We start from the raw sequence: 12782 nt of genomic DNA on the forward strand, positions 1-12782 counted from the left end.
ACTTAATCTTGTTAATTTTTGAAAAGACAGAGTTTTATTTCAAGTCTCATTGAACAGCTTCAGGAAGCGCAGCCAAAAGCTAGTCCTCTAAGAGATTAATTGAAAACAGCACACCTTTCCCCACTTTTTCAAGCTGCTGAATTACTCGCTACAGGGAAGTCACTGGTTTTGTCTCAAATGCAGCTCTCTGAAAACATCCCTGGGGTTTTACTCCTAGAGGGTCAAGAGAAATGTGGCTATTTCTGACTCTCAGAAGAGACATAATTACTCTCAATTATAATAAAGTGAAAATACTCTAGGCTTCCAGTCTGCATTTTTCAAGAGAAGGAAAGTAATGTAAAAAGAAAATTTCGAGCTGGGGAACTAGCTGAAGCTCTCAAGGAGAAAGGAAAGATATTTTCTTGGCTAATTGGCATTGCTGAAAACTCTCAATGAGGACAGCTGATAATAAGAGTTAAATTTCATATCAGCTTTTACCAGGAAAAAAGTGAAGGTGTCACTTTTTCCAAATGTCTGATATGGTCCTAAAATTCATTTTTAGAATAAATCCAACATCTGCCTTGATATGTAATACAGAATAAGTCCGTCTTCTTTATTTGTGTGGCCTATGAGATGGGATCGTTAATCTTTAAATTAATAATGAAATGTTAACTTAAACTAATCAAAAGTAGTGTGTGAACTTTGGATTATCATTGAACTAAATAATTAAACTCTGAACTAAAGTTTGCATGGCAAAAAATGTACAGAAGAATGGCGAGTCCCAAAAAAAGATTGTTCATCTGTTCAAATATACCTAGGAAAATTCCCACAACCAGATTTTGTTGGTGCTCAGACATTTGCAGTCCCTCAGAATCAGAACAGTATGGAGAGAATAAATTCTAAGCTTTTTGTGGTCTAATCAAATGCAAAAAATCACCTAACAGATGTACTTCATATTTGTACCTGAAACGCAGTGACGATTTTTAAAAAAGTATTGTGATAATGGTACTAAGACAAGTACAGCACGTTTCCAATCTATACCAAATGGAGTAGTGGTTTTTTAAAAATCTTTTTAGGGAAATATTGACTGCATCTCTATATAATCTCTCCCACCTGAGACAAAATCATGAATATATACGATAGAAAAAATATCTTGGTTGACATGAGTTTTTGGTACACTATTATATGCTTTTCATTGCCTAGAATCCAGTTCAGGTCTTATCAACCTATTTTAATCAATATGTTGTACTTAATTTGATGCACTGTTTAACAGTCTCATTATTCTTCTAACAAAAAGGAAAAATGAGTTGAGTTGAATACTGTACATCACACGATTTAAATATTTTTCTTCTGTGTGAACTCTAAGGTTCTTCTCTCTGGTAACAGACACTCCAACATGGGGTCAAACTCACAAATCAAATAGTTTTTGTAAGACGACACCCATAAGTCACGAGACTTAAGTCAAAAAAGACTTAAGTCACAAAACAGTTTTCAGTTTCCCTCAGATGAATGGGATCTACTATCAACAACAAAGATTAATTAACTTGAATTCTGTACAAACAGTTCTGTAAAGGCAATGCACGATATCTTATCAGGCATCTTATTTTGAATGGGAAAATAAAACAAACAAAAACAAGCAGAAGAAAGAAGTTGTTTTATATTTTGGGAGAACTGTAAGGCAATTCTCAACCTGTCTGTATAAGATTGCTCTAGAAGCCTAGATCATTTTCACTCACCTTTTAGTTTAGGAAGAGTGTCATCAGTATGCCATCACCACTTGGAGGCAGGGCTACCAAATTTCTCTTGAGTTTCCAAGAGGAAATACCCAAGGTGCTGAGCGAGCAAGCAATAGGAAAGGAAAATATACTTTTTAAAACCAAATGATTATGAAGCATAAGCTGTTAAACAGGGTGAGAAAAGCTGCTGCAAAACTGAAAAACTACATCTTGAATTTACAGTAAATACTTGGCAGTTTCACAATTATGTGTGAAAAAGATACTGTTTTGCAGGCCTGCTCTCTGCATACTTGTCACAAAAAACGTCAAAGCAAAGAAAATACACATGATGGAGTTACTGGCTGGATTCACTTTCCTTACTTTAGTTTCTGTAATTGTAAAACAGACAAATACAAGGATTTTTCTTCCATTGCTTCTCCTACCTGCCCGATTGCCCTGAGGCTTTTGCCTGACCAGGCTGATCTTCACTAACTGGAGAAATTATGTCAAATTGTATCGGTGTGTCAGGGGCAACAAGGGAATCCAAGGAAAGTGCTGATAAAGCTGCTGATTCAGATCCCAAAGACCCAGAGCTATTAGTACGAGCTGTTGGAGGCCGAGATTGTCTAAAACAAAACAAAGAGCAATGTAAGCTTATGGATAACAAATGAAACTCCATGGTGGACACAAATATAATATTATGAAACTTGGGAAAAATAAAACAAGACAAATATTAGAAGAAATTTAAGAGAAACAATACTATCATTACAAAGTATAAAGAAATGCAGTCTAGATTCAATTTCAATCATTACTACTTTCTCTCATCACTGATACAGCATTCACATACTAGAATGTGAAATATCCTACAGCTAGAAGTCTGATGCTAATTGTTAGAAATATTGAGAAAATTGAATCAAGATTGTCAAAAGCCAACAAATTAGTCACATGGCTTAAATGGTAAAGTACCAAAACTGGATACAGTGCTGGATCATTTATTTCTTAAGGTACATCATAGAACATTAAAATATTTATCAAAAATGCATTTGCTACATTATTCAAGAACTTGTTTTTATCCTGTTAAAGGTTTTAAAAGTCACTGTAGACAACTGAAACCTTTTCTGCAAATCATGTTATTTTAGAAGCCTTCACCAGACACCCATTAGAAATGTGCTCTTAAAATGACCAACTGTTCCATAATGTACATTGTTGGCCGCATGCTCTCATGTCTCTGTTGGAAGGATGGAGAGGGGGTGACAGCCTCCAGAGCGGATTGATTTACACGTGCAGCAATTTCCTACGTAATTAAAAGAAAAAAGGTAACTGAAAACATTCTCTTCAAATTCAATTTAGAATGTTCAGTTTAAATTTTACATGCAATAGGAGAAACTATAAATTAAATCTATGCTGGAACCACATGTTCCTATCCATGGCAACACCTATTAATACCAGGATGATATATGGCCCCAACTCTGTATTCATCAAAATATACATGTATGTAACTCACATTTGTTTCATTGATGTTAGTGACTGCATAGTAGGGACAACAAAAACCTTTAGTTTCCTATTTACAGTTTAGTTAATTTAGACATTGTCACACAAATAGCTTTGCTATTATCCACAAACTCATTATTAGTCCAAAAATTGAAAACTGGTATCACAAGCAACGTTTTTGTTTCACATTGAACTGGCAGATCTACACTTGTCAAGTTTCCAGGACTTAATGAGGAGCTTATATTTCATGGTTCCATAGTGGATTCATGTACAATTTGATATAGTGCCTGTATATTATGCTTCCAATAGTTCTCAACTCTAGAATATGATCAATGGAAGGTTACCATTCTGGTACTTCACAACACTGCACCTGCCAAAGGCCTGAGGCAGAAGAGTATCTTATTTGATTTATATTCATACCCCACAGGACTAGCAGAAAGCAGGAACATCACCTGTGAGAATGGCTTAGCAGTTGCAAGTAAGAAGTCTGAGCATTTATTCAACCAATTACCCTAATTTACTAAGATTTTGGGTGTCCTCCAAGACCTCTGAATAACCGGAGTTATATTTTGCCACCTACTGAATGATCAAGACCACTTTGATTAGCTCCATGCATGGCCTCCTTCCTACACAAACTGTTACTATGTTAATTTTGTCATAGATAAGGCCCTACCAAATTCACAGTCCATTTTGGTCAATTTCATGGTCATAGGATTTTAAAAATCATAAATTTCATGGATTTCAGCTATTTAAATCTGAAATGTCACACTGTTGTAATCTTAGGAGTCCTGACCCATGAAAGGAGTTGTCGTGGGGTCACATGGTTATTGTAGGTGGGGCTGTGGTACTTCTACCCTTATTTCTGCACTGCTGCTGATGGTGATGCTGCCTTCAGAACAGCTGGAGAACAGCGGCTGCTGGCTGGGAGCCCAGCTCTGAAGGCAGCTCAGAAATAAGGGCAGCAATACTGCGACCCCCCTGAAACAACATTGTGACCCCTCTGCAACTCCCTTTTGGGTCAGCACCCCAATTTGAGAAATGCTGGTCTCCCCTGTGAAATCTGGTCTCTTGTGTGCTTTTACCCTATAATATACAGATTTCACAGTCCAAGATGCGTTTTTCATGGCTGTGAATTTGGTAGGGCCCTATTCACAGGATTATTTGACAGTCAGCTCGATTAGAAAGTAAAGTTTTCCATTGCTCACCACAATGATTTGTGGTAAGCAAAATACAGACACAAGTTCTTGAAAACCAATTTTTAGAATGTTATTTACATTTTCAGTAATGTTAGTTTTTAATGTGCCCTCTTTTCAGCATTCAGGTGGAAGAAATGTATATTACTTGCTTATAAAAGTTTATAGTGCTGCCAATACACGCACTGCTTTACAAAACAAAGTTACATTTCCTGCCATGAAAAATTTCTAGTCTGAGATGTAAGACACATTCAAATTAATTTCATACTATAAAATTAGGTCGAGCAGATCTCTTAAAATGAATACACATCTAAATTTAAATGTATTCCTTTGGGTTAGTTTTGGATATTATAAAACAAATGATCAAAGTTACCTCAGGGTTTTCACTTAGGTATATCTGTTTAGAGATGTTGTTTATTGTACATATCCACTAAAAGAGAAAGAAAAAAAAAGCAGCATTAATAAGTATATTGTAGTTTTAAAAACCTGTTTAAATATTTTAGCTGATTTTTCTTTCCACTACGTTCCTGCCGTGAAAGTCACACCGTACAGCAGAATTTACCTCCAGAATATTGCAGCCAGCACCCAATATTTTGTTTTCTATCTCCCTGCCTTACTGAAACTTGCTTGCAGCTGCCTCTTGTTTGTCAACTTTTCCTTGTTCCATGGAGCCCAAGCTAGAATTCAGCTTGTAGCCAGAAGTTTGTAGGCTAGCCAGCTGTTCTACTTGGAGAACAGTGCAGCAACAGAGGCCCAAAGAGTTTGGGAGGTGAGCTGCTGAAGCTGGCTACAAGCTCCCCCACATTCTCTGGCACGCATGAGAAAAGGAGGTTATGAGCTGGCCTTCTGGACAATGTGATGGGAGCTGAGGCCCAGGGATCAGAGCTGGATCAATTGGGCATCTTAGCGAAAAAAACATTCTCAAAAACAATCACTGTCAAAAATAACTGAATGGTTTTACAAGTGAGTATTTTCAGCTATGTTTCATAGTTGTGTGGGTGGGGGTGGGGAAGGGACGATGGGAATGAAGGGTATATCCAGGTGAGAAAACTATCACAGGAATTTAGGGGTCCTTGTAAAAGTGCATGGGGCCCTGATTGCACTGTATATTCAGCAACAACACAGAGCAGCATGATTTTGCATATATCCCCCTTTAACTGCCTGCTCATACTTGCATTATAGAAATCTAAAAGCTTACAAATGTTAAGTTTTTATTCTTGATGCAAGAAAGTCTATATTAAAAATGAAAGCAAGGTAATAAACATTTTTATTTAGCAAATATTTAAAGGTGTTTAACAGATTTGCTCTACAGAGTTTCTGGAAAACCCTAAATAGATTCAAGAATTTAGTGAAATGTGTCTGGTCAATAGGCTTTATCTGAGCAGTTTGCTAACAGATCCTTTTCAGTCTTCAGCTCTAGAGGAAGAATGATGCCCAAATGAAGTTTAAATTGTATCATGGAATACCTCCTTTGTTAGCTCATAACAATTACATTTTAAGAATGTAGTAAACCACAACTAAACTATTTCTATTTTCACATTTTAAAAGCCCCCCTCTAAATTGAAACGTTTAGGGAAAAGATTACGTGAACTTCTACTCTTTGTCTTCATTCTCTCTGCATTTATACTTGACAACACCCGAAGATGTTGGCACTGAGTATAAACACTGACCAATTTTCCAGCTGATATCCACTTGCATAGGCAACTACAGTGCATGCTAGATTTACCCTCCATTTTGAAAGAAGAGTTGTTTGAAAGTGTCACAGGGTGTCTGGTCCCTTCAAGAGGGAATGGGACCAGTCCTCTGAGACTCATTAGCTGCCTCCGAGTGGAGCAGTAGTTCTCAAACTTTTGTACTGGTGACCCCTTTCACTTAGGAAGCCTCTGAGTATGACCCCCTTATAAATTAAGAACACTTTAAAATATATTTAACACCATTATAAATGCTGGAGGCAAAGTGGGGTTTGGGGTAGAGACTGACAGCTCGCGAACCCCCATGTAATACCCTCATGTCACGGCTGAATCCCCACTCTGTCACTCCGAGTGCAGAAGGTGGGGGCCTGCAAGGATTCTAAATATTAACACTGGCCACTCCAGGCTTGTATTAAACTCCCAAGGTTACAGCTTTTCTCTGACCTTGGCTTGGTAAACGCTGCCACCACCCAAATGCAAAAAGAAAAAACCCTTGGACCCAGGAAGGAGCACTTGGGAATTCCTCCCTGTGGGGTACCCTCAAACCCTTTCACTTTACCCCACCCCGCTCCCTGGGGAAGAGCCGAGAAAGAAAAAGGAAATTAGCTGTTGCCACCAGCAAATCAAACAGCATATGCACAAACCTCTGAGGACACCAAAAATCCAATCCTGTTCTTAAAAAAGGTAAATTTTATTAAAAACAAAAAGGAAGAAACTACATCTGGAACTTAGACTTCTGCTAGATTTTAAAAGAGCAATTCCAAAAATTAAGCACCCAAAATAGCTTTCTTGGGGGGTTAGCTTAAAGGATACAAGCAAACAAAAGCATCTGGGGTTAGCACAGATCCACAAGCCAAAATAATAATATAAACCAAATCGCCTCTTCCTAAACATTCCTAATTTACTTACATATTTGGGTTGTAGTTCTAGGTATGATCTGATGGTTTTCATATCTGGTTCAAACTTTACACAGAATTCCTGCTTATAGATTGCTGTTCCATGTCTCCGGAGAACAACAGACAAAGGGAAAGTTTTTTTCACATTTTAAAAAGTTCTAGCCTTTCCATTGGCTCTTTTGATCAGGTGCCCACTTCCTTTTCTTTACCTGGGGGCTTTTAACCCTTTACAGGTAAAGCAAGCAGAGAACAGCTGATTTTACAGCTAGCTGCCTTTTCATCAAAGGGAGCTCCCCGCCCCGCAAGTCATTTATCACACCTTGCAACCCCCTGAGGGGTCCCAACCCCCAGTTTGAGAACCCCTGGAGTAGAGGCTATTTAGCTCACCTGGTTCCACTTGAGGGCAAATCAATTATCTATCAATCATAATTGGGGAGTGACTCAGAGCTTCTCACAAAGGAGTTCAGAGTAGTGGGAGGAAGCTGCAGGGAGGAAAGACACATTCTCTGCAGGCCCTCTCTAGGCCAGAGCGGGGGAGCTGCCTAGAGTAAGAAAGTTCAGGCAGGGGCAACCAGTGAGGTCTGCCAAATTCCCCAGATGAAGAAAAAGACAGGAGCAAGCTGTTGGAAGTTTCCTGGGGAGGGCTGAAAGTCCCCTGATAAGGAAGGAAAGAAGTGCTGCTTAAAGCCTGAGAAAAGAAGGGCTCGGGAATTACCTCAGTGTAGATTCTGAAAGAGCTGGGAGGGGTTGGTGGAGGTTCAGGGACACTGGGGAAAGCCCTGATTGGACTTAAAGAGAGAAGCCTGGGAGGGATGGACACGAAGTATGTGGCACGACTGTTTAATCCCAGGATGGGGACATTGGCGAAATCTGGTTGTCTTCCACCTACAGTGTGAGCTGCACTAGATGTAAGAAGAGTCTGGGCAGAGAGCAGATGAGAAGAGTCAGCTAAGAACCTTTACATTGTGACCTTTTGACTATAACTGGGTCGGTCTGACGCTTGTATGTAAATAAATCACTCTCAACAAGAGTGGTTCTTCATTGAAAGAGTGATCAGTGGCACCGGGATAGGTGCATTCTTGCTGCAAGGTGGATCTAGGGACCTCAACCCTTACACAAGAATGAGTGTCGAATGCAACCAGAAAGCAAACAAACATTTGGTTTTTGTTTGAAACGTATTTGTTTCTTTGATCACCCAGCAGTGGGCAGTGAGACATGCAGTCTTCCTAACAGATACTGAAAGCATTAAATGCCTTTCAATACTCAGCCTCTGAGCTTCTTGCCAAGAATGCATGGTCCTGTGCTTGCTTCTTAACTCGGTTCTAAAGCTACCATCAAAAATAACTATAGCAATGCCACTAAGACAGCATGATTTTTACAACATTAATTCTATGATCTTTTGACTGAACGCTTTTCAAACAAAGTTTGGATGTGGTTTTCCTCTTGTTTTGCAAGATGGCACTCAGGATATTTCATTTTGGGCTTTCTTTTGCTTTCTATAGCTGGCTGACTCAAAGGAAAAAAGCATACAGTATACACCCCCGCTACTGCCCCCAAAAAGGTGTGCAGTGTTTGTTTCCCTTATTGCCAATGACTATGCTGGCTATTTTTCCTCCAAGTTAAACCTATAGGTCCCCACTGACAGTCACTTTTGCTGGCACAGATTTTTTTTTCCAGGGTAGAAATAAAGGGACACCTTCTTGACATGTCAGTATGGGTAGAAGAAATCTTCAGGTCACTATTCACTTTGATAACCTAAGAAATATTTCTTATGTGTAATGAATTATCAGAAAAAGCATCTGAACAACTACGCACTTGCTGTAAGCTTACCTCTTCATAATCTTTTTTACTGTCTGCCTGTAAGATTGAAGATCTGAAAGAAGAGAGAATAAAAAAAAATTCTCAGGCTCACTTATTTGAAAGAAAAAGATCCTTTCAGTAACTTTTTGTCTTGAAGTAAATTTTCCCTTTGACATATAAATGTAACTTGTACTAACACTGGGAGCTATGCACACATACTAAATGGAAGCTAGATTTAACTGAAGATGCAAGCAATCTTATTTCTATGCAAAAATCAGGCAAAGGTGCTAGCTGTGCGCACATAGCAACTGAACAGTCATTTAGTCTGAAACAGGCAAGACAGTTTCACATCCATGGGTATGTTTACACAGAAACTAGATACAGTGACTGGCCTCTATCAGCTGACTCGGACTCGGGGCTGTTTCATTGCTGTGTAGAGGGTCAGGCTGGATCCTGGGCGCTAGGACCCTGTGAGGTGAGGGTCCCAGAGCTTGGGTTCCAGGTGGAATCCAAAAGTCTACACAGCAATGAAACAGCCCCACCGCCTATGCCCCACAAGCACTAGTCAGCTCACTATCTCATACCCAAAACAATGACAGGGCTTTGCAAGTGTCCAAACAGAAGAAAAAAGTATTAATGTAGATGGCGCCAACCTTTTTTCTCCAGGATCTAGATCTTATTGCACAAAGTAAAGAACTGAATATTGAATCTTCCTTTCTAGAAGAAAACATAAGAAGCTGTGCTGCACCCTCTAAATTTGGAGCTTCTCATGAAAAAGCAATACTTATTTTGGTATAACCTCAGTTTTAAAATTGCTGGGAAGGGTAAGAATCAAAGATACCCAAGCTATGGATGATTTTGTTGATAGAGATACAAAAACATTGTTTTAAAAAACTTTTTATAAAGGATTTTGAAAAGCACTTCATATTTTCTACGTATATAAAGTCATTATTCAGATCACTTTCACATCCATGCATACAAAACTAACAGTTTTTTAGAAAATATCAACAGAAAAACATCAAGGCAAGTTATTATGCACGTTTGTTAAAAAAATTAGGCTATTATAAATACGTATAATAATTTTGTAAGTGGTCTCATAGGCGATCAGAGTGTGCTATAGCACAATCAAGATCTTTTTGTGTTCAAATGGCAATGGGAATTCAGCCCTAACAACATGCTATAAACACCAGATAGTTCTAAGGCTGAATGTTAGGTTGCAATGGTAGGGAATGCAAGAGTACTTATACTTGATTATCTCAAAACACCAATTTATAGCAGAATATTTACATTTCTAATACAATACACCATCTACCTGTAGAATGGATTTTTGTTATAAGTTATGGTTAAATAGGTCAAGAGAGTTATGTGATCTTTAGAATGAAATTGCATTACAAACAGCTAAGGCTGTGTTCAAATCTTATTTAAAAGTATCTTCAAGCTCAGGTACATACTTAGTTCACAGATATCATACATAAATCAACAGCTCATTTTCTACGAGTCCAGGACTGCATTTCATGCCTGAAAGTCTAGTCTATGGACATCAGAAGTAAGAGGTTACAGTTAAAGCTGTATGGAAGGATTCTGGTGTTTGTAGTGAATGCTAAATGTTTGAACGGGACTATCGCTCAGCAAAACTTGCAAGAATTACACTGAATTTTATCTGGTTGATCTCTCAGTTATTTAGAACTGGACAAACCTAAGTAATAATAATAAATGTATTTACTGTGGTACACTGTATTTATACTAATAAACATCTTGTTAATAAAGTAAATTTGAGGGTTAAAACCCAGAAACATTGCTCCAACAACAAATGGAAAGCTATCCCACATGCTAGCACTCTGAGTCTCACTTAATACATATTCAGATTTCAGTGCAAATGTTTTGGAATTATCCAAATAAAAAGTGACGTTCATACAGTTTAAATTAATATAGATTACAGCTTGTTCAACATGCAATATAACCATTTATGGTTATGGAACTGTTGTGGGCTTTGATTATTCCAACCTGTTATCAGCAGCTCCATGTGGCTGTTTAGGATATGGTGAAGGAAAAAAAGGCAGAGTTTTAAACAACAAAACAAAAACCCCTGTTCAAATTTTCACCAGCCAAAACTGAAATTTGTCTTTTTTTTTTTTTCCAGTTAGTTAATGAATATAGCGTCATTTACAGATAACACTATCATAAGAATGAATACTAACTTTTTGCCATCAAAAGATGTTATCTGAAAGCAGTATCTTCTGTCCTCACAGTCCACAGCCATCACAGAACAGTTGTCTATGTCCATGACAAGTCCTCCAGCTACGTCACCTCTTGCCTGACTCATTAGGTTTCCACCCTGAGTAAAGTAAAACTGTCTGTCCCAACTGGAAGACACCAGCCCAGTCTTACTAAAACAAGAAGGGAGACACTGATTTAGTGGATTGCATATTTAAGTCAGACCCCTAAATTAGAAAAATACAAAAGAAATCAGAAAAACAAGACCTCCAAGTCTTCTTAAGAAAATAAAACCCAATAGATTTTCACTAAGTCCTAGATTAATTTACACAACATAGTTGGTTTCTTCACTATTTGTACCATTTTACTTTAAGCTAAACTGGTTTAAATATCCTAGTTATATGATAAACCATGTAAAAGTAATATGCTAGCCAACTGTTACAGCTATAAGAAACTTAATTAGAAGTAAAGGTTAAACCAATTGTGTTTTAACCAGTGGTGTTTAGAGCGTTGCTTTATGGGTCACAAAAATCAAAGGGTCTTCTTTTTTCCTTACCCCTTTGGTGGTAGGATCAAGAGTTCTTTAACAAAAACAATGCATTTTGTTTTAATCCACTGAGAAGACTTAATTTAGATGTCAAGTATTAATATCAACATAGCCAACTAAAGATCCATCACTTTCCACCCAAAGTATTTATTTGATTCACAGGAAGAGACTGCAGGAGCTATGGACCACAGCATACAGCCTCTGCAGATCTATATAAGAGGAATTTCATGATAAATAAATTGGGGTATTGCACTGAGAATACCCAACACTGGAACTTCATCTTTGTTTTTGTACATGTCTTCTCACTTCAACATTAGCTACTAAAGTTGAACTCTTTAAATAATTCATAGTTCAAGGTCAGGAAAGTACTTTTCCTCTAGGTTGTTGTTGTAACAGACTGATTTTTACGAAGTTCTCCATGTATGCAGAACATGGTATAAACTGGGAACACACACACTAAACTTTATAGCTTTCATTCGTTTTTAACCAATTGTAAAACCAATAGGTTGCCTTTACATATGTGGAATAATGTCTCCCTCTAGTGGGCCAAAGAGCACTCCTTTAAATTGCCATGCATGTTCACAAAAGTCTGTTTAGTATAATGCATAATGTGTTTTCCTTATATTTCAAAAGTACAAACTCTTATTCTACTGTAACCCAAACTTTTTATCCTAAAGTTGTATTTTACATAGAAAATGAGCAACATAATATAGTATTAATCCTTCAAATACTGGCTTTTTCAGAGATTACAACCCAATTAATATTGAATAAATACATATATCTCCATATTTCTTTTGTAGGCACAAATATCCAGGGGATTAAGTTTTATTAACAAAAGAGCATAATTTCTCTAACCACTAGGTGGAAATCAGGTCTGTCTCTATTCCTGACTGCTAGGTTCTTGTGACTATGAGGAAGTCACCTGATCTCTCTGTTTCAGTGTCTCTGTCTTATGGCATTAACAATACTTACTTTTCCTTTAAGATCACTGAATGAATAATGCAAAGTATTAATAGGTGGGCCAATTACTAAAATCCAAAAATTAATGCTAAATAATCCACAACTCAATCTATCGTGAGGAGAATACAAAGAAAGGAAGCATATCAAGCTTCACTGTGGCTAGTTCAATTTGACCAATTAAATGTTTAGGTACAATCCAATATAACTGTTTTTATAAACATCACTTCCTTATCCAACGTGCCTTTTTTTTTAAATGAGTAAAATTCTTCTGACTTTTTAAAATAATAGTAGGTAGC

At 37.6% G+C, this 12782-nt stretch overlaps 1 protein-coding gene across 4 annotated transcripts in view; it reads right to left on the reverse strand.

Moving 5' to 3' along the window:
• Positions 1 to 12782, reverse strand: part of APPL1 (adaptor protein, phosphotyrosine interacting with PH domain and leucine zipper 1) — a 52122-nt gene that overhangs the window by 7905 nt on the left and 31435 nt on the right. For all 4 annotated transcript variants that reach the window (XM_037904018.2, XM_043550617.1, XM_043550618.1 and 1 more), the window contains 5 exons: positions 10964 to 11152; positions 8796 to 8838; positions 4752 to 4808; positions 2897 to 2988; positions 2138 to 2320 (listed from right to left, as the gene is read on the reverse strand). In XM_037904018.2, coding sequence (XP_037759946.2) covers positions 2138 to 2320; positions 2897 to 2988; positions 4752 to 4808; positions 8796 to 8838; positions 10964 to 11152 — 564 coding nt within the window. The remainder of the gene's footprint in view (positions 1 to 2137; positions 2321 to 2896; positions 2989 to 4751; positions 4809 to 8795; positions 8839 to 10963; positions 11153 to 12782) is intronic.

Source organism: Chelonia mydas, chromosome 7 (assembly GCF_015237465.2).
Source record: "Chelonia mydas isolate rCheMyd1 chromosome 7, rCheMyd1.pri.v2, whole genome shotgun sequence".
Lineage (NCBI taxonomy): Eukaryota > Metazoa > Chordata > Testudines > Cheloniidae > Chelonia > Chelonia mydas.